Source organism: Podarcis bocagei, assembly GCF_964188305.1.
Source record: "Podarcis bocagei genome assembly, chromosome: 12".
NCBI lineage: Eukaryota > Metazoa > Chordata > Lepidosauria > Squamata > Lacertidae > Podarcis > Podarcis bocagei.
In genome coordinates, this window is record NC_138137.1 from 40,866,147 (window position 1) to 40,888,653 (window position 22,507).

A 22,507-nucleotide genomic window follows, 5' to 3' on the forward strand; every position below is an offset into this window, starting at 1 on the left:
TTAGTCAAGCTGTATTATATTACCTAGAAATATATATATAAGGAGAACATTTGGATGAGAAAGGGGAGAAGATTGCTAAAAGGTTAGAGGAGGCAGGAAATGATTCATAATGCAGCACTGTGGAACCCAGAATCACTCCCATCGGCAAATGAAGTGCAGATTATAATGAAGGGATGATTTAAACGTAAAATGTCTCTGGAAAACAACTGCTAATGCTACAGACATTAGATAGCTCTAGAAATCCAGTGAAATCCAATGAAACTGATCTGCTAAGATCTGAGATTGTGCAGTTCACTGTTTTGTAAGACAATGTAGGTTGGTGGCTTGAATGGCAGAGAAACCACTCCCATCTTGAAATATAACTAAACATCGCATTCAGTGCTCCAAGTGTTGTGGGGCTGGGGGGAAAATGCAGGAGTCCTTTAATGAAATCCACAAGCTGACTCTCCCCAATTTGAACCAAATCATGAGGTACTCCTCCCACAAATGTGAGTTGCTTTGTAAAAACTCTTGCAGAACACAAGGAAGAATATTCAGTGCGAAATCTCACACCCCAGCCCCGGTAACTCTGTTCTAGTCACCAGATGCTATGAACATTAGACAAGTAAGATAGATTGAAATGCTGAAATCAAAGAACCAAAGGGAAGCAGAATTGGCTGTGGATGCAGGAAATCCAGTGGGACGTCTGCACTAATCACCAAGCAGCGCAGGAATCTACAATTCTGTAATGCTCTTGCTTTCAAGGACTACTTAATAACCCTGTTCAAGTGCCTGTCCCAGAAGACATTTTTTCCTTTGCAAGTAGTTCAGGCTTAATATCATTATGGGAAGATGGGGAAAGGCTCTTTGCTGAAGTAGTTTAACCAGTCTCCATCCCATTTGGTGCCAGATCCCCCCCCCCTTTTTTTCTTGGAGCAGGACCTGAGACAGCTGAGAACTTAAGATACTCATGCCCTAACTAGACATTACAGGCATTGTGTAGCTGCTGCTGATTCTCGTCTGCCACATATTTCTTTCCTGTAGTGTCTAGCAAGAAATGCATGAGCCACCATTCTATTCAGCATTTCCTCACTCCTTGCAAATGGGAGGCAAGAATCAGGCAGGTGTTGCCAAACTTTTTAAGGCCTGTCAATACATTTGGATTTTTGAGCAAGTGCTACCCTCTGGCCACTTCATTTCCATCTTCTCAGATCGGCCGCCCCATCAAAGACAGGGAAGACACCCATACGTACTTTCCTCTTTTTTTTTTTAAATGATATTTATTAAAGTTTCAGAAAAGATTACAAAAATAAGAAAAAGAAAAAAGAAAGAAAAAGTACAAAATACAGAAAAATAAAAACACTTAAAAATAAATCAATCTTTCCATGTCTTGTCTTTCGTTTACTTGTTTCCCTGACCTCCTCACACCTCCCTTTTTTGTATTCCAGTTAAATTAGTTAATTCAGCATATCCTTTCCCTCTTTGTTTTTATCTTAATCCTTTAACTTAATATAACTTTAAATTCTCACCTGTTAACAATCCATTTTTACATACTCCTTTGAAACATTGCTGCTAAAGCCACTTAACTTCATTCCAACATCATACTAACATTCATTAATTTTGCAGTATTTCTGTAAATAGTCTTTAAATTTCTTCCAATCTTCTTCCACCGACTCTTCTCCCTGGTCTCGGATTCTGCCAGTCATTTCCGCCAGTTCCATGTAGTCCATCACCTTCATCTGCCATTCTTCCAGGGTGGGTAAATCTTGTGTCTTCCAGTACTTTGCAATAAGTATTCTTGCTGCTGTTGTAGCATACATAAAGAAAGTTCTATCCTTCTTTGGCACGTACTTTGCTTTTGAAAGCCATCCGGGTAAAAGTTGGATCCAGTAGAACGAATCTGAGCATTGAAATGCAGAGATGAAAAAATAAATGGGAAAGAGGGTCACTCTTCCTTCTTCCACTCTTGTTCTTTCCAGAAGAGAAGATAACCACTCTCACCATTTCATTTCATTTCATGTCATGACAAAGACATGGGGAAAGGACTCCAAGGTCTTATGAGAACTAGAGGGAGACCTCAAGAGCACCATCTGATCCACAGGTGCCATGCTGGCAACCACTGAATTAAGAGTGGAGAAATATTGTATGACGTCATGTCATTCAGGTCCTTTATGAGGCAGGGAAATGCATGGGGTGGCATGGGTCAATGGTAGACAAGATAGCATCTGAAGGGGGATTCAGCTGTTCAAGAATTAGTGGGATAGGCAGAATACTGATGTGACTGCTAATATTGTCTCTTTTGATAGTCTCTGTTTTGTTTTTAAATGATTTCTTATGTGGTATGGAGCAGGGCCTACTATATATTACATTATCACAGAGTTCTCTGGATTAATAGCCCTACGTTTTAGCATAAATTTGGAGTGTATACTTTGTAAGTGCATCCATGTCTGAATTTTATCTCCAGTTTGTAGATGTACAGTGAAATGAGTCTGACAATCAATTAAGCTAATAAATTTGGCTATCTTAAAAAGACTTCCAACACATGGTGCAGTTTACTGTACTATTTATATTTCATTTATTGTGTTTACATCTTAATACATGCTTCAATTTGAGAAAGGTGGTCAAGAATTTTAAACAAATGAATAAATTAGCCTTCATTTGCATTTGATGCCATTGATGCTACTTCACATGTGAGAACATACACAGCTACAGCTCCTAGTTGCTATTATGATCCAATTTATTATTATGGCATTAAAATTGTTATGAAATTTATCACTACAGCATTTACCTTGAGTCATGCATGCTTTGCTGTTGGTGCAAGTTTATCAAGGTATGTGCCATTACTGTTTAATATAATTATTCTTCCTGTGCTTATGTCATGCGGCCATTGTTAATTAACCTTTCTTGAGAGGAACAAGGCTGAACTTCATCGTGGGAGAAGACAGGCCTGAGGAAGTGTTATGAGTCAACACATGTAGCTGATCACAAAGGAGGTCACTGTGTTTTTCCTACTGATCCATAGAATGTTTCCAAGTAAGATGGGTATATTTCCCTTAGACAATTCATTCTGTGGGCAAAAGCTACAGTCACATGAAGTGAATTATCCTTCTCCCCTTCCTCACCCTTGTTCAACTTTTGGCATATGTACCAGATGTCGTTCATTAGATCTGTCAACAAACGAACAACTGAACCTCAGATTTTCAACACATGTTGCAGTGAGAGAGTGCAGAGATGAAAGGCTGTTAAGTGACCCAGAGACTCTAGCACGAACATGACAGAGCCATATATATGCCTGGTATATATCGGGCAAGCCCTTTTGCATGGACTTGGTTTTCAGAGGCAGAGTGGGCATTAAACATGTAGGGAAGTCGGGGTATTTCAACACATGATTTCACTACATTAATACCCTCAGTTCGCTACATAATAATAATAATAATAATAATAATATCTTTATTGTCATTGCCCCCTTCGGGGACAACGAAATTACTTGACTACTCCATAAAAACACTAATTAAACAATACAGTATAATACATCAAGGGAGACTAGATGACTTTCAAAGTCCGGGCTTCCCATTCAGGGCCGAGATCGCTCTGGAGAAGAAGCTGTTCTTAAAACGGCTCGTTCTTGTCTTCATCGTCCTGTATCTCTGTCCCGACGGCAAGAGCTTGAAGAGACAGTGACCAGGATGCGATTGATCTTTTACTATGTCCAGTGCCTTCCTATGGCACCTTGTGGCATAAATCTGCTCTAAGGTGGAGAGTGGGCAGCCAACAATGCTCTCTGCTGCCTTAACAACCCTGCACAACCCCATCCTGTCCTGGGTAGTACAGCTTCCGTACCACACACATAAGCCATAAGTAAGCACGCTCTCAATGGCACAGTGATAGAAGGCAAGCAGCAGTTTCTGCGGAAGATGGTTTTTCCTTAGTATTCTCAAAAAATACAGTCTCTGCTGCGCCTTCTTCACTAGCCCCCTTGTGTTGACACTCCAGGACAGATCCTCTTGTAATTCAATGCCCAAAAATCTGAACATTGTTACCCTCTCCACACAGACCCCATCAATCAAAAGTGTCTGGACGTTGCTCTTCTGTCTTCTGAAGTCCACCACAAGCTCCTTTGTCTTCCTTGTATTTATGAGCAAATTGTTAGCTCTGCACCACTCTGTCAGCCGCTCCACCTCATCTCTATAATCCGTTTCACCCTCCCTTTCAGGGGTGAGCCCAATCACAGTTGTGTCATCTGCAAATTTGACAACCCTATTAAATCTCATTTGAACAATTTTGGAGGCAGAATGTAATGTATTTGCTAAACTGGTGGTTCTCCTTTTTTAAAAACCTAGTGTCACGGTGAACCTAGTGGTAACCCTAGGGAAGGTGAAAATACATTTTTCTGTGTAAGGAAGCATAGTTTTTATAATCACCTTTTGACGAAGGAGTCCTAGAATCATAGAGTTGGAAGGGACCACCAGGGTCATCTAGTCCAACTCTCTGCAACGCAGGTATATTTTGCCCAACGTGGGGCTCAAACCCACAACCCTGAGATTAAGAGTCTCGTGCTCTACCGACTGAGCTACTCTCACTATTTTATCTGAGCTAGGGTTGCCACAGAACTCTCCTGGACACTGGCCTCTTAAAATGCAAACACAATGTTACAACTGTTCATCCATTTATCTAATAAATGTATATTATGTCTCCAAAATTGTTCAGGGTGGTTTACAACAAATAAACTCAATAACAAGTATAAAGGAGATACTAAAATTTATTTAAATATTATTGTTAACATTGAAGAATTCTGGTTTCTAGCTTACATAGTCTTAGACGTTGCTACAAAACATGTTAAACATGATTTTCTTCCTTTACTACATCAACAGGAAGATGATGTCATTCATTTGGCCAGATACTGCCCATTATGAAGAACTGACATTCCACACAAATAATGCCAACAGGAAATGGCATTACATAATGCAAGGTCTTTTAAAGTTTTGGTACATTTTGCTACTGAATCAGCTCCACAATTTTTTCCCCAAACAATAGCTTCTTCCATTCATATTCACAGGAATATTATATTTCGATTATCGTGGATTATCACTTGAAAAATACCCAGAAACAAAGTTTGAATGCAACCGCTCCTGTAAGACATATATTTTACTTTAATAATTTAAGGTCAAAACCTGCATTGCGAGATCATGGCTTTTTGAAAGCAAGGTTGCTTAATTAACCCAGACAACCAGAGAGAAAAGTCTTGTTAATACGCAGGCCAGGTGATCTGGGAAGCCAAGAGGGCCCCAGTTATGCTTGTATGACTGTTTGGTCCCCCACTTTGAGCAACTTATTGGACAGAGCAATTGCTGTCCTTTCATTGTAGGCCTGCTTGCCTTGGACTTGCAGCTGCTGCCCTTAGAACATGGTAGGCAAACTAAGGACCTGGGGGCCAGATCCGGTCCAATCGCCTTCTAAATCCAGCCCATGGACGGTCCTGGAATCGGGGTGTTTTTACATGAGTAGAATGTGTCCTTTTATTTAAAATGCATCTCTGGGTTATTTGTGGGGCATAGGAATTCGTTCTCTCCCCCCCCATATAGTCCCCCCCCACAAGATCTGAGGGACAGTGGACTGGCCCCCTGCTGAAAAACTCTGCTGACCCCTGCCTTAGAATCTGATCTTTTCCTTGTCTCGGACCACAGACCACGCTACTTATCTGGCCTCTTTGATTGCTGCCTATGGAAATATACACAGTCTGCATGCCAGTTCCCTCTGTCCCCTTCAACTAGCAACCAGTCGCACTGCAGCCTTGACATCAGACTGCTCTCCCTGTTTTGGACTCCCCAACACTCATCACAACACAAAAGCTTCAATTACTGTAGTTATTTTCCTTAATGCAGGAGTGATTAATCTGCAACACTTAAGATGCCGCTGGACTATAATTCCCATAATCGCCGACAATTGACCAAGGCTGATGGGAGTTGCCAGTCCAACAACATCCCAAGAGCCACAGAATCTCCTGCCCTGCCTTTAAGGCCACATGGACAATTTGGATGTCAAATGATTGCAAAATGTGTGCCCACCTTCTCTAAGCATTCAAAAAGGGGAAGTGAACCCCAGAAGAGAGGCAAGGCCAACCAAAGAAAATGCGTTTAAAAAATAAGCATTTCTGAATAACTGATGTCAGCCATATACTGTACTGTAAAAAGGTAAAGGTAAAGGTACCCCTGCCCGTACGGGCCAGTCTTGCCAGACTCTAGGGTTGTGCGCCCATCTCACTCAAGAGGCCGTGGGCCAGCGCTGTCCGAAGACACTTCCGGGTCACGTGGCCAGCGTGACATCGCTGCTCTGGCGAGCCAGAGCCGCACACGGAAACGCTGTTTACCTTCCCGCTGGTAAGCGGTCCCTATTTATCTACTTGCACCCGGAGGTGCTTTCGAACTGCTAGGTTGGCAGGCGCTGGGACCGAGTGACGGGAGCGCACCCCGCCGCAGGGATTCGAACCGCCGACCTTTCGATCGGCAAGCCCTAGGCGCTGAGGCTTTTACCCACAGCGCCACCTGCGTCCCTATACTGTACTGTACTTGTATGCTATTACTGTATAGTTAAAGCTATGGTTTTCCCAGTAGTGATGTATGGAAGTGAGAGCTGGACCATAAAGAAGGCTGGTCGCCAAAGAATTGATGCTTTTGAATTATGGTGCTGGAGGAGACTCTTGAGAGTCCCATGGACTGCAAGAAGATGAAACCTCTCCATTCTTAAGGAAATCAGTCCTGAGTGCTCACTGGAAAGACAGATCCTGAAGCCGAGGCTCCAATACTTTGGCCACCTCATGAGCAGAGAAGACTCCCTGGAAAAGACCCTGATGTTGGGAAAGAGAAGGAGAAGGGGACGACAGAGGACGAAATGGTTGGACAGTGTTCTCGAAGCTACCAGCATGAGTTTGACAAAACTGCGGGAGGCAGTGGAAGACAGGAGGGCCTGGCGTGCTCTGGTCCATGGGGTCACGAAGAGTCGGACACGACTAAACAACAACAACAACTGCCTCGGTGGCTCCGTGACTCATCACGACAACACGCAGCGCAGCCTCTGAAATGCGGACCTGGCGCTTTGCAAGCCGTGTCGCATCCAGGTGCTGCCAGGGAAGAAAGGCTCTTGTTTTCTGAATCTCTGGGGAGCCTGGGCTCGGCGCCATGCAGCTTCCTTCCCGAGCTCCCAGCTAGCTCTTCTCGGGACGCCTCCTTCCATCTGCCGCTGCGCTTTGAAGGCTTATTCCGAAGCTCACCACACCAGCGAGGAAACAGCGCGGGCGTCGCGCCTGCGCCCCAGGAGCCGACCGGCTCGCGCGACGCACCACACCACCACCTGCGGAGGGGCGGAGCCAAGAGCTGGGATGCGGAAGGCCCCTTCCGCGCGCAAGCGCACAAAGGCGGCGCCTGGGGAAGGCGGATAAGGGCGAGTCGGAGGGGGTGGGGTGGGCGCATGCGCAGAAGACGTGGCAGTCTGCGTAGCAGGGACCGAGGAGCTGGGTCGGTCGGGCCAGAGGCCTCCGGTTGTCGGGATGGACGAGGATATTTTGACCACGCTGAAGATCCTCATCATCGGAGAGAGCGGCGTCGGCAAGTCTAGGTGAGGCTCCTGCCCGCTAGGCCTCGCCTGCGGCCTCGCCTTTCCTCCCCGCCCCACCAGCAGCCTCCCTCAGGCCTGAGGGCGCTTCCGCCCCCCTTGTCACCAGAGAGGGGCAGGGGGCCAATACCCCCCTCCCACTGCAACTGCCCCCCCTTGCTTATTAGGGGCTGTTGCCTATGGACTTGGATGGGGTTTACTCCCGAGGAAGCCTTGGCCGGATTCAGGCCTTTCCTCCTGAGGAGGAGGGAGGGGCGGGTGGTGGAGCTCCAGCTGGACTGGACGCCACGCCCCCTGACTTGGGACATTCGTCCCTTGGCTTCGGCGGCCAAAGCTCCCCCTCTGGCTTGTTGTCTCCGCAGATCAGGGCGACGCCTTCTGCATATGCACAGAGGCTCGGTTTCCTCCCCACGCCGGCCTGTTGCTTGATTATTGGAGCCTTTTGGTTCTGCAAACATCATTCCGGGGCTCAGCCCCTTACATCGCAGCCATTGCATCTGGTTCTCGGGCAACCACGCGAAGGTTTCTTCGCCCCTTCTCTGAACTTTGCCTTTGCGACGTGTCTGGGGAGAGTAGGGCACTGTCAGGCTTGCTAGGTGAGGAGCCAACGCATAGGATCACACGCCGAAGTAAGAGTTGGAAACCTGGGCTTAAACAGTGGTACCTCGGGTTACATACGCTTCAGGTTACAGACTCCGCTAACCCAGAAATAGTACCTTGGGTTAAGAACTTTGCTTCAGGATGAGAACAGAAATCGGGCTCCGGCGGTGTGGTAGCAGCAGGAGGCCCCATTAGCTAAAGTGGTGCTTCAGGTTAAGAACAGTTTCAGGTTAAGAACGGACCTCTGGAACGAATTAAGTACTTAACCTGAGGTACCACTGTATTGGAGAAATCGGGATTCAAATGGTCTTTTCCCTCTCTCGTTAAAATGTTTATAGCCCTATCCGGTGCTGTTTGGCCTTGCTGTGAAATGTAGCTCGTTTATAAAACAGTAACTCAAAATGGCACAAAAAACGATAAGTAGATGCCACTCTTAAAATAAACAAACTGCAGTGTTAGGCAACAAATGCCTGAGGGAATATAACCAGGACTTGACCTGGTTCTGGAATCAGTTTAGAGTTGGTGCCAGGCAGGCCTGTTGGAAGGTGAAAAGGCGTTTCACCATGGAGCATAGGGCCCTTCCCATGTTTCCACATAATGCTCAGCAACTGAAATTGGGACAGCAGATGTTTGTGGAGAACAGACTAAAGGCTGTCAAGCAGGCACTCCTCGTGAGTCCCACTTTTAGAAAGATACTCCAAGTACCTAGATATGAAGTCCTTTAAGGATCTGCATTCCCTCCCTAGTGGTGTTTGCTGTCATAAATAAATATTCTAGCCCCTTGTTCTAAAGGGCCTCTTTTGTCTATCTGTGTCTTGCTGAGCTTCTGTTCATATCTGGGCTCCTTCTCATTTCTTAATCACAATAACCTTTGCCTTGTCTACAGTGTCTCACAATTACTAGCTAGATTCCACATAATCCCTGTCCTACTATTGCTGGGTTGTGAAGTACAGCCCATTGTGCTGTGTCTGTGTCATAAATTGATAATCAATTTATTCATCATGTGAATAAATTACTATTTGGACATCCTTTAGGATACAAAGGAAAGTATGCAGAAGAAACAGCCTATATTGAAAGACTAATTCATGACCTTAAAACCACTTACATAACTTTTTCACATATATCATGTCTGTATAAATGGCAGACATTTGTTTCTACCCATCAGTGTGGTGTTTGACTCCATAGCAGCACCATCAATAATGCTTCATGCTATTTGAAGCCAGTGTTCTTGTATATGTTACATCAGTATATTTAGTAACCAAGTCTGCTATTTTGAATTTACAAAATTGAAGAGGCTAACAAATTTGTGGAGGATGTGTGTATAAAGTGCAGAGTCAGTGCCCCACCCCCTTGTACATGACTCTGTAAGATGTTGCAAGGACTCAGTGCTGGCAGCCAAGACTTTAGATTTCTTCTGGATTAGGTCATCTCCAAGTATGTGACCTCAGAAAGCTTCACTTTATTGCAGCAGGCTGCTTACCTGTAATCCGCTGTAAGGAGAGCTATCAACTTGTTTTTTGGTTCCATACTAACAATTAAGCCTCTGGAATTCTTGCACTTTGGAAAGTAGTTTGATGCTGTGTTAGCTATACAGTTGAGATGCTTTCACAGACCTTTGGTTTCCAGTAGGACCGCAGATGAAGGACTGGCAGGGGAGGAGGAGAGGGAAGAGTGGTGCATTTTTATGCGCACAGTCCAGTGTCATATACATGCTTTTGAGTGAACTGTTCTTGGTGAGAGAACTTGATAATCTAGTTATTTAGAAAGAGTGGTATCTTCCAGAGACCTGAATTCTGCTACTGTTGGACCCTGGACATTTCCATCAGCAGTGTAAAAGAGTTTCATGTTTAAGTAGAATTTCAGTAGGTGGGATAGACTTTAGCAGACTTGTAGGTGTAACCTTGTCACCAGTGTTCAAGACTCCTATTGTTCTAGGTGCATCTTGTGACAGGGAATTTCATTGGTTGCAGCAGTTTCTGAGCTCTGGGTGCAGTACTGCGCCGAAGATTTCAGATTAAAACTGCAAAGTGGAAGGAAAGGAGGACCCTTTTCTGCCTTCCCACTTCCAGCTACTTTCTAAATACTGGAGAAAAGACCCTCTTAAGAATATTAGGGGGGTGGACAGGGGAAGGACTAGACCATATGAAAAATGAACATACTTAAACTGCAATTCATTCATTTTCAGGTTTGTATTCTTGTTATTAAAAAAGTGTGCCTAGATATTCTGTTGTTGCACCCATAACATAGGTTTAAGGTGCCATTTAGCACCTAGCTTTCATTGTTTCTAACACTGCTTGTCACTTATTTAGCATATTTTGTGTGCTGTGCTGTGTGTGTAAACACATACAATATAGTAATCCTTACAGCAGAACCGTGACCACATGGTGAACCTTTGGTCCTCCACCTACCATGACTAGGGATGATGGGAGTTGCAGTTCAACAACATCTTGAAAGCCAGAGGTTCCCTAGCCCTAGAAGAGTGATTTGTCATAGAATCATAGAGTTGGAATAGACCACAAGGGCCATCGAGTCCAACCCCCTGCCAAGCAGGAAACACCATCAGAGCACTCCTGACATATGGTTGTCAAGCCTCTGCTTAAAGACCTCCAAAGAAGGAGACTCCACCACACTCCTTGGCAGCAAATTCCACTGTCGAACAGCTCTTACTGTCAGGAAGTTCTTCCTAATGTTTAGGTGGAATCGTTGTCGTTCAGTTTTCAAACAGAGCCTTTCTTTGCAGCTAACTTCTAACCACTCAGTATTACATAGCACATTCACAAGTCCAATGGGTATCTCCTGATGTTGCTATCTCAACATTTTAACATTCTTCTACTGCTGTGCAGTATCAGCAGTGTAGATTTTGGCCAATTTCCTTTTTGGAATATGGCAGCCCTAACATACCCTAGTGAGTTCAAGAAGTATAGAATGGAATTCTGTGGCACTGTCTTGGCCAATCTTTCTCAATAGAGCTGCAAGTTTGCTTGCACAAGAGTTAATTGATGTTGAAAGAGGATAAGCTTATTTTCTGGAGGAGGGAGAGTTGACTGTCCTAAAAAATTGAAATCTGGTAGGGAAGAGGGTAAATGTTCTGTTACAATCATGTTACTTGGCAACGCAAATCTGAGATCTGTTACAAATGTCTCTGGTTGGATAGTTATATCTCTGAAATATAATTATTGCAATGCTCATTTTATCCTCCTTTCTCCATCAAATGCCCTTCTCCTCTGTGCAGCCTTCTGTTACGGTTTACCGATGATACATTTGATCCAGAACTTGCAGCAACAATTGGTAAGTTTGTGATGTCTCTGTTATTTAGATCAAATTCAGACTATTTGATAGTAATGCTGTTAAAAGTGGAGACACTGCAATGGAGAAAGTTGATCCCTAATAAGTAAAAGCCGCAGCACTGGCACAAAAATCAGGCGGGATTTGCTGTAAGAAATTTGCTTAAATTGGAAGTTTAGACACCTCTCACCCCCACCATTCCCCCATTGTAAAAGGGAAACATAAGGAAGCTGACAGTGTAGTTTACTCACCTTTTTGTCAGCATTGCAGCTATGTCTGAATTTGTTGACAGGTTAGATTCTGACAAGTCAGATTCTGCATATGCAGAACAAAATCGCTGCTAGTAATTTGAAAACTGCAAGGATCAACTATATTGATATCAAATATTATAAATTGGCTGAACCTGTGAAACACTTCATAGTTAAGTCTGATTTTGACATAAGCCCTGTACAAGTGAGTGATGGTAGGAATTTGAAGTATGCCAAGTGGAGACACTACTTGGTTTGGAAGCCCACAAATAGTAAAAGCACATGCTTTGCTATCTGCAACTTGTCTTAAAAACTTTTCAGGAGGAGTTGAACTTCCTAATCCTTCTCCTTGTCAAAATTGATACTGTCTTTCAAGCATTTAGCATTTTAAAGTGGGCATTTCTACAGAAACAATGTAATGGTCTCTGTTTTTTCTGTTCATGTATTCTGCATATGTTGCTAAGACTGTACAAAGATCATGGCTATATTTAGCATTTTGGTTTGTTTGGGAGAAGATGTTAATAGCTTTGAATTGTGAGGCCTGCATAGTTCAGCAGTGATGAGGTCAAATAGATCAAAGGATAAAAGCATGGAACTATAGCATTTGAAATTTACAAGGCGGGGCTGTTGGAGAGGATTCTGTAAGGGAGAAATATGACGCTGGTGGAATTTGTCATGATCAGCAGGAGTTGCCACAGCTGCCACATAAGATTTTGATGAGAAATAGCAGATTCAAATTTAATGAAAATCACATGTAAACAAGTAGAGAGCTTACATTTGTTTACAGGGGACTTTTTTACTCCAGAAGTGAACCTCTTTGTGAAAAAGAGCTCTTGAGTACATAAATTTGGTTGCAGAGCAGGCACAAACCTTCCTCGTTCATTCTGGATGTTTGTCTTGACTGCAAGACGATATAATCATATAACACTGGTCCTAAAGGATCTACATTGACTCGCAGAGCACAGTTCAAAGTGTTGGTGCTGACCTTTAAAGCCCTAAATGGCCTTGGCCCTATATACCTGAAAGAGCATCTCCATCCCCATTTTTCAGCCCAGACACTGAGATCCAGCCCCGAAGGCCTTCTGGCAGTTCCCTCATTGTGAGAAGTGAGGTTACAGGGAACCAGACAGAGGGCCTTCTCAGTAGTGGCACTTGCCCTGTAGAGCACCCTCCCATCAGATGTCAAGGAGATAAATAACTATACAACTTTTAGAAGACAGCTGAAGACAAGTTTTTAATGTTTGTGGTTTTATTTTATTTTTATCTATTGGAAGCCTTCCAGAGTGGCTGGGGCAAACCAGTCAGATGGGCGGAGTACAAATAATAAAATTATTACCACCACCGCCACCACAATTATCATTATTGGATGCTGCTGAAGCTGATTGTCCCTTCCTTGAGTTGTGTGATGACATTATGGGCCCTCTTACATTTCTATCTCAAAACAAATAGCAAAATGAACAGAGGTATATTTATCATTCTTTTGCTGCCTCTGTTTTGTGAATGACTTCTGCCCGCCAAACAATGCAGAGATGGGTAGTTTATTATGGAAGTCACCATAGATAAATTTTCTGGGCAGCTAATTACAGCATTTGTTACACAAAGGTTACTTTGGTATTGGAACCAGTTTTATATGATGTAGGGTTCATGAAAATGTACACTTGCTTTCTTGACTCTTGCATGTGGCAAATTATATGCGAGATTCAGTTTTCCTATGTGAAATTTATATAGAAGTTATGACTTTGTGTAAAATGGGTTGCTTGGTTCTCTGCAGTAGTTTGCCTTCAACATTTAATGTTCTTTGTGTTGGTTTGCTTTTGAGCTGTATTTAATAGCAAAACTTAGAGCTAATTAAAACTCGCTGCTTTTTTCACCTATATCTTGCCACATGTTGCAATCTTGCAGTTCATCTGAAAGCATAACAAGTCATAAACACACCAAATATTTGTCTATCCAAATTATTGTGCTAGAATATTAGGTGCAGATAGAATAATGATTCAGAAAAAGCTAGAATTAGTATGGTTCCTATCATCCCTGGGGGTGATGAGAGTTGTAGCCCACAATATCTGGTATGTTTTCTGTTTTAACTTCTGTCCTTTTCTGGAGAGAACATTAAGTATTCTTCTCTTGTAGGTGTTGACTTCAAAGTGAAAACAATATCTGTTGATGGAAACAAGGCTAAACTAGCAATCTGGGTAAGTCCTAATAACGCATGTGAACCTTGCATTATTGAATGATGTATGGATTGACTGATTAATTGATGTTACTCATATGTTGCTTTTCCATATTGGGCCATTGCCAATGTGGCTTACAGCAAAACAATATTGATACCTGAAGACTGTTTCCAGTGTTATCAAAGCCAGTCCTGGCAAGCAACAGTGTACCTTTTGTGCTGAGCAACTGGTCAGTAGGCTATAGTTCAATAAAACATTGCTGTGGTGAAAGTGAATCTGCATATTGAAAACCTCTGCAGGGTTCAGGTACTTCAGCAAGTAAGTTCCCCACAGGGTAGGGCTGGGCGATTTAGTGATACATCGTACAAAATAGGTTTGAAGTGCACATTGTAGTAACGGTTTCATAATATTTGACATGGCAAATCACAATGTGTCCATGTGCTATGTAAAAAATTGTGATGCGGGAAAAACCATGAAGCCGGTCATCGCTTCTCTCATGATTCCTGCTACCCCTGTTGCTCTGTACTATAAAATAAGAGTTGTAACAATATGCTAAAGGTAAGTGAAAATGTATCAGTTTTAGAAGCCTTAGTAGTTGCTGTTGCCAAGACAATTGCCCCATCGCCTCCTAATAGTTACATCCTTATTTCAGACATTGTGGTATATCGGGATATCACAATGTTTTCCTGGTGATATATCACAATGTTGAAAACAGACCAATCAGCCCTGCCATGGGGGGAACTAGCTCACATGCACAAATCAAGCAGCTTTGAACTCCCGGTCAATCAGCTGATGCATGGGAAGTTCAAACCTACTTAACAGCTGCAGGACCAAGGTACATCTCAACCCAACTCAAATTCTAAGAAATGTATATGCAATAAAATAATTATCAGTACATAATCAACATTTATTAATCAGTTATTTATTAATCATTTCAATCATTGTGACTCTTAGAAGTAAAATAAGGAAGTTAAAAGTAGTGAAACAATACTATTCTTTTTATCTTCTCTAATGAGATGATTGGGCGTTTGAATATTGGGCTGAAAGTTTGTGGATTTGAGTCTTAAGTCACAGCATTGTTTGACATTCAGCCTGTTTATTTGTTCAGAAGAGCACAAACATGGCTGAATCCAGCTTTAGCCATGCATGATGTTGGAAATACCAGCAACAGAGGTTCCTTATTGGCAAGGGAAGTGCACAGTGTACATGCTCTTGCCCTTTGTTCCTGAGGCTCATAGTTCCTATTAAAAAATTTTTTTGTACTGTGCCTCATAAAATTCTTTTCTACCTCAGGCTCTTTCAATCCTTTAGTATTTATTTGCCCTCTGCACAGTTCTACTGCCCTCAGGAGGATCAATATTGACCACCTTGGGAAACCCTGCTATAGAAGAAGAAATGGCTAGATAAGGTCTATAGCACATAGAAGGAGGAACTTTGTGCATATTTGTTTGTAATGGGCAAATAGAATTGTATGTCTATTGCCATAGGCTTTAACATAGTAAAGACCTGCTGTACTCTGCACATGATACCTTTGTAGAATCCAGGAAGTGTATCCTGTTAAGCTTTGGCATGAAAAGGTTTGCCATCTTGAAGATGCAAATCAGAAAGTTCTTTCTAGGTGAAAATACAAAATATCAGGATGCATGCTGCCTGTTGTGGGATTTGCAGGAAAAATCTGTTTAACTATGTCAAATCAGTTCTCAAAATTGTCTGAATTTTTTAGGACACTGCAGGTCAGGAACGGTTCAGAACGTTAACACCCAGCTATTACAGAGGAGCACAGGGTGTTATATTAGGTAAGCATGCAGCTGGTTACTGCTTATCTGTACATTTTCTGGTATAGGGCATGATACTGAAACTCTTGGCCTCACTGTAATTTTACCATTACACAGGCAAATGGGTGGCAAATTAGAAATAAGAACTGTGGGAATTGCTGGAGGGTGGAGTTCTGTAGGTAGCTCTTGCTGTTTCTCTTCCTTCCCTGTCTGCAGGCTTTATTTTACTGGGTGAAGAAGCTGCAGGTGGTTTTTTCCAGACTGAGTGCAGGGTGATGTTTTTCTCCAGCCACTGTGCTCCAGTTCCCCTCCCCAGCTGCTTTTCTCCCAAGGGACAAGATACAGGCTCTGGAATTTCTCCCTGTGTGTGCTCACATGTAAAGCAAGTGTGGAAGGAATTTTGAGCAGGCACACGACTGACAGGCTCAGGGTTACACATCCTCCAACTGCTATCTGCTCAATCTGATGACACAGGCATCTGCTTCACTTAATAAGAGAGGGGAGAAAGGGAAGCGACAGTGCATTTCTGGCCAGAGTTAGCTCTTTCATAGAAAATGAAATTACCTCCCTCCAGGTAATCCTTGAGGTGCTTGCTTGGGAACCATCTCCAACTTGCTGTAGTAGTACATTTTAATTGGTTCCTCCATCTTCGCTTCATTATCTACCCCAGGGGTGAGCAGACTTCAAGCATTGTGTTTTAATAGTACCCTGAGATCCACCAACTGGAGCCAGATTCAAAAGAAGACATGTCTATAATTAAACAATTCTGAGCCCATGAAGTTGTGTTGAGTACCAGAACTGAATGGAGCTTGCACCCCATCCACACAAAATCCACTCCCCTCAATCAACATAATTTAGAGGGGGAGGAAGTAATTTTTTTGTCAATATACCTCAAATCACAGAGCTTTTGTGCATCTCTGATCTACCAAAGGTTCATGAACTTACAGCTACTGAAACCTTTTGTAAACAATATTGCAATTGTGTTGGCTTTTCAATGAGGAATAATGCAGTTAGGTTCTCAGTGAGATAACTACCTGGATTGGAGGCCGGAGCCATCTAGTCAGACTTCTTTGTCTAAATACATCACCTGGGCTGAGTCCCTTATAAGAGATTAAGCAGATGTCTAGTTGTCAGCAGCTACTTAGCTTTGATCAGTCAATGGCTGGCAATTCAGAGTCTCAACCTTGCAAAATGGACTTCTGGTTCTATTGTTTATTGTTATTAATAAAAATATTTGTATACAACAAATTTATGTAAAATGCCAAGGTGTTGTACAACAACAACATATGCAATAAAATACTATAAAACAATAGAAAATAATCATTAAGAAGACTAGGCAATAAAAAAAAGTTTGAATAACTGCATAGGCCTGTTGGCATAAAAAGGTCTTCAGGTGACAGCTGAAAGTCAGTAGCAAGGATTACAGTGGCTGATTGCAGAAGAGGACTCAGAGGCAATAATAAGGGAAGAGCCACAGTTCAATAAGTCATTTACTGGTATCATGGCTCTGTCTAGTTTCTAAACTTTATTGTCATAACTAAATTCAAGGCTGGCCATCTCATTAGGCAAGCCCCTTCCCTGAGATGGCATGGGATAGGTGGAGGATTGGTCCCACCTGCAGATCAGGCATTCTCCAGAGCCCTTTCTCGGTGCTGTGGTGGGGTGGGTGGGTAGGTGAGTGAGTTTTGCAGTGCTGCAATGAATTTGGCAAGAGAAAGGGTTATAAATGTGAAGGTGAAATGTTTGTTTTGTTCTTAACCTTGAAATACATGCATCACTGACTGCTATTAATTCTTGATTTCAGTTTATGATGTCACAAGAAGAGACACTTTTGCTAAACTAGACAACTGGCTAACTGAACTAGAAACATACTGCACAAGAAATGATATAGTTAAAATGTTAGTAGGAAACAAAATCGATAAGGTGAGTAGCCCTGAAATACATTTCCCCCCTGTGATTCATAAGCTTATTTTTATAAGTGTCTGACAGTTCTGCTTGTTGTAGGAAAACAGAGAAGTTGACAGAAATGAGGGTCTCAAGTTTGCCCGAAAACATTCCATGTTGTTCATAGGTAAGTCCTTTAAAAGAAATGCAAAGTGTGGTGGAATGTTCTGTTTAGCTGCAGTTGTTGTACGACAAGATACAATGGCTGGGGTTGTGGTGGTGCATGTTTTGGAGGATCAAGCTGTATTTTACAACAGCAAGATTAATGTAAGCTAAGTAAAGTTGTGGAACTAAATTTGCCACTGTATTGTTACTTTATGTAGGCCATGAAATATGACAGCTGTACAGCTGATGTCACATTGGTTCTTATTTGGATGCCATGAGTACTATCCACCAGGCTCTGTTGCTGTCCTTTTATTTCAATGAATTATGCAGAGGAATCTCTCATGGGTCCCATTAATGGGCAAAGGTGGTGAAACGGTCACAGTTGCCTTGATTTAAATACTGTTACATTACCTTCTGCCGGGACACAGGTGGTGCTGTGGTCTAAACCACTGAGCCTAGGGCTTGCTGATCAGAAGGTCAGCGGTTCGAATCCCCGCCATGGGGTGAGCTCCCATTGCTCAGTCCCAGCTCCTGCCAACCTAGCATTTCGAAAGCATGCCAGTGCAAGTAGATAAATAGGTACCGCTCCAGCGGGAAGGTAAACGGTGTTTCTGTGCACTGCTCTGGTTCGCCAGAAGTGGCTTAGTCATGCTGCCCACATGACCTGGAAGCTGTATGCCAGCTCTCTCTGCCAGTAAAGCGAGATGAGTGCCGCAACCCCAGAGTCGTTCATGACTGGACCTAACAGGGGTCCCTTTACCTTTTTACCTTTACATTACCTTCTAGCTTGATTTCAAGAGTCTCCCATTTCATGCACAGCCCTTTTTTGCTAAGAGAGGTAAAGATAAATCTGCTTCTCTTTCTGCATCCCTCTTCCCTGAGGATGCAGTTTCAAAGAGGAAGGTGCCAGATGCTGCCAGTAGCTCCTGTGGGAGTTTCAGTGTGCTTTTCAGCAGAACTGGTATTGCTGCTGTTGCCTCCTCCAGGTACTGACACCCTCCATTCTTCTGACATGACTTCAGTTAGCAATCTGTCTCTCCCTGAGAAGACCAGAGACCATGTTTGTTCACTTACAGCTTGACACAGTGTGTTCGTGTGTACAGTTTGATGAAATCTTCACGAAACACAAATCTTGGGGATGAAAAACTCAAAGAATATTCTTTACTTGCTGTGATGCAAAAGCCTTTTCCAAACTATCAGTTTCTCTAAGCTAAGTCTTCAAGAATTTTGCACCTACATTGGTGTGCAAATGACAGAGCCATGGTGCTGTCTGCTTAATGGTGCACCCATGGAAGAGGAAGTTGGGACAACACACAGTGACACATGTCTAACATTTCATCTTTTCTTCCCCCCCGCAGAGGCAAGTGCAAAAACATGTGATGGTGTACAGTGTGCCTTTGAGGAGCTTGTTGAGAAAATCATACAGACTCCAGGACTGTGGGAAAGTGAGAGCCAAAACAGAGGTGTAAAGTTGTCAAACAATGAAGAGGGCTATCGAGGCGGCTGCGGTGGCTACTGTTCTGTGTTATAAACTCCGGAAGACTTATTCTTTGGTGTATTTAAATGGATAGTGGTGTCCTCTGTACATAAACTTACATCTGCTATTTTAGGGACCTTGCGGTTTGCACATATTTGTGTATCACGGCAGTGAACATTTTTCTAGGAAAATGTGCTCTGCAGCTTTTCCAGTTGAGAAGTGTTATGGTTAGCATGCCTAATTTGAAACGTATAGGTTCTTTTTATATGTAGCATAAGAACTTGTTGCAGGAACAAAGACACTCAGATTTCATAATTATCATGGAATTACTTTGGGGAAATATTTCAAACACATGTTGGCTTCATTCTGTTTAACTCGGGTCTTTAACTCAACTATGGCACTGTTTGAGGCACACAAATCTCAAATGGTACAAGTCGATACATGTAAAATTTGCACAATTTTATTGGCAAAGGCCTTTTCTTACCAGTTTAACAGCATGGATATACAATCCCTTTTTAGCTTTAAGCAACACTTTTTCTAGCTTGTAACTAATCCCAGTTAAAATCTGTGATCTTGAAAGAGGTGCAAATTACTTTTGGTGGGGGTTGGGTGAAAAGAGGAGATTTTAAATTTTTTCACTTCAGTGAATACAATGATTGTCTAATTGTTTTGGTTTTCTTTTAATCCTGAATGTGTGTGCGCGTGGCACTCTTGTACCATGGCATTTATGATGTAGTGTGCTATGGACCTGCAGGAGATTTTTCCCCCCTTTAGGTTACAGGCTTAATGGAGTCTCATTGTGAATCACTTTGCCAAGCTTTGAATGCTTATTTCTAAATGTTAGCAATGTAATTTAATTTCAGTAACTCAAAACTGTTGCTCATATGTAATTTGAATGGTCTGAACCAGATGACTGCTCAACTTGTGGCTGTTGGTTCTGAAGCTTAAATAATGTTTAAAAGCTCTGTCTTCTGGGTGTGTATGTGTAAGGCATGTGCTATTTCATTGGAATTTGCTGTAACAAACAGCCAATGAATTGCTCGTTTCAGAGAACTTGTATAGACTAATAAATTTTTTTCACAGTATTCACTTTTTTGTAACATCTTCCTCATGTACAGGTGAATTTTGTAAGACACAATTGAAGATCTCTTGGACTATTGATCCTGTAATAGACAACACTAATGACTTAAAATACTGTGGGATACTGATATTTCGCAGTATGAGCTACTGTGCAATTTCCTGTAAATATATACAGTAAACTGAAATACCTTTATAATGTTGCTTTTTTGTACACTTAAGGGCTGCACACCATCTGGTCTTTCACCAAGTATATGAGCTGTTGTCACTTTAAATACATTTTACTTAAAACTTTAATTTCCACTTTTTACACTTGTTGGGAAACTATTAGAGTTTTGAAGTTCTATAGCCAAACATTGTAAGTAAAGGTTCACACTACTTAGGCTAAATGAACAGTTTTCAGATGTATGCCGCCATTTTAATATATGGCACATTTGCTGAACTGCTTATTGCCCAGTGTAAAGATGGCAAAATGCCTCTTGAATAGATGGGAGAGAATCATATATTATTGCAGAGAGGTGTGTTCCTAACTACAGAATAAAGATTGAAAAGCATCTGCCATCTTTTTATCATAGGATATGTGCTTAAGTTTTGTGTGGTGTCTTGTTCTCCGTATTCCTTTTCTTCAATAACCAAAGAAACCTTTGCATTTCACTTGGGATGGAGGCTGAACTGATTAACTGAACCGGTTGTTGTATTTGCAAAGATAAGAGGAGTGGTCAGTGCACATCTTTTTTGGAGGCCATGCTGTAACATAAAACTTGCAAGCACCCAAAAATGCCTCATTTTGAATTTCTTCTAGCTTTTCCCAAAGTCCATCTTAAAATTTATCTTATGCAGTCATGAATGGCTTGACCAATATGAGCATACCACTTTATTTCGACATTTTCCTTGGCTTAATAAAGGCATTGCCCTAATGTGGACCTAGAATTCTTCTTTGATAATCTCTAGCCACTTGCTTTCTGTTTGGGTTAAACTTTTTTTGATCCCCACGTTTTACTAAGGCAACGTGGAGCAGAAACAAGGTGACAAGAGTTGACTTTTCCATATCAAAGCAAGTGCTAGGCAAGTACCGTATTTTTCGCTCTATAAGACGCACCAGATCACAAGACGCACCTAGTTTTTGGAGGAGGAAAACAAGAAAAAAAATATTCTGAATCTCAGAACCCAGAACAGCAAGAGGGATCGCTACGCAGTGAAAGCAGCAATCCCTCTTGCTGTTCTGGCTTCTGGGATAGCTGCGCAGCCTGCATTTGCTCCATAAGACGCACACACATTTCCCCTTACTTTTTAGGAGGGAAAAAGTGAGTCTTAAAGAGCAAAAAATACGGTAATAGTTGGTCACAAATTTTCAGCTTGTATCACACAGCTTATCCCTTTGTGGATATGTTTTGGTATTGCACTTACTGCAATGGCTTTTACGGTTGATGAAACTGGATCAAGTAGCAGCTGCATCAGTTTACTTTTGGCACTTACCCAATTCTCTCAACCATTCCTCATAAGGCTTGGTTTTCAGACTCCTGATCATATTGTCACCTCTCACACATTCCAGCCTTTCAGTATCTTTCTAAATTGTGCCCAGAACCAGACACAGTACTCCAGGTAGAAGGCAGAATAGAGTGGTACTATTACGTCCCTTGTTTGGGACACACTACTTCTGTTGATGTAGTGTAGAATAGCATTTATTTGTTTTTATTTTTTGCTGCAGCACCACGCTGTTGACTCATGTTAAGCTTGTGGTCTACTGAGACCCCTCAATCTTCTTCACATGTACTACTGGTAAGCCAGGTGTTTCCCATTTGCACAGCTGGTTCTTCCTGTCTTGAGTGCCGAACCTTACTTTTGTCCCTATTGAAATTCATGTTAGTTTGGGCCTAGTACTCCAATCTGTTAAGGTCATCTTGAAGTCGGATTCTGTCTTGTGGTATTAGCTCCCCCCCCCCCCCCGGTCTGGTGTTACTTGCAAATTTAATGGGCATTGCCTCAACTCCTCCATCCAGGTCATTTATAAAGACATTGAACTACAATAGCCCAGGACAGAACCCTGGGACACCCCACTTGCCCCCCTTTTCCCCAGGATGATGAGGAACCATTAGTGAGCACTCTTGGGGTTCGGTCAGTCAACCAGCTACAAATCCACCTAAACATTACCTCATCCAGCCCACATTGTACCAGCTTCTCTGCAAGAATACCATTGGGGACTTTGTCAAAAACATTACTGAAATCCTGATATACTAT

General features: G+C 42.4%; 1 protein-coding gene across 1 annotated transcript; it reads left to right on the forward strand.

Moving 5' to 3' along the window:
- The first annotated feature begins 7,430 nt into the window (after positions 1–7,430).
- On the forward strand, positions 7,431–20,468 carry RAB18 (RAB18, member RAS oncogene family). The gene is made up of 7 exons (XM_081164154.1): positions 7,431–7,590; positions 11,420–11,475; positions 13,851–13,912; positions 15,615–15,687; positions 17,471–17,589; positions 17,671–17,737; positions 19,074–20,468. The coding sequence occupies exons 1-7, from the start codon at positions 7,523–7,525 to the stop codon at positions 19,244–19,246; spliced, it is 618 nt and encodes a 205-aa protein (XP_081020280.1). The 5' UTR covers positions 7,431–7,522; the 3' UTR covers positions 19,247–20,468.
- The last annotated feature ends 2,039 nt before the right edge of the window (positions 20,469–22,507 follow it).

What these genes read in the sequence shown, in the direction of transcription:
- RAB18 (XM_081164154.1), top strand. Translation starts at nt 7,523, where the DNA reads ATGGACGAGGATATTTTGACCACGCTGAAGATCCTCATCATCGGAGAG. An exon ending in AGCACAGGGTGTTATATTAG is followed by an intron (nt 15,688 to 17,470) that starts GTAAGCATGCAG and finishes TCTTGATTTCAG; the next exon opens with TTTATGATGTCACAAGAAGA. An exon ending in TAGGAAACAAAATCGATAAG is followed by an intron (nt 17,590 to 17,670) that starts GTGAGTAGCCCT and finishes TGCTTGTTGTAG; the next exon opens with GAAAACAGAGAAGTTGACAG.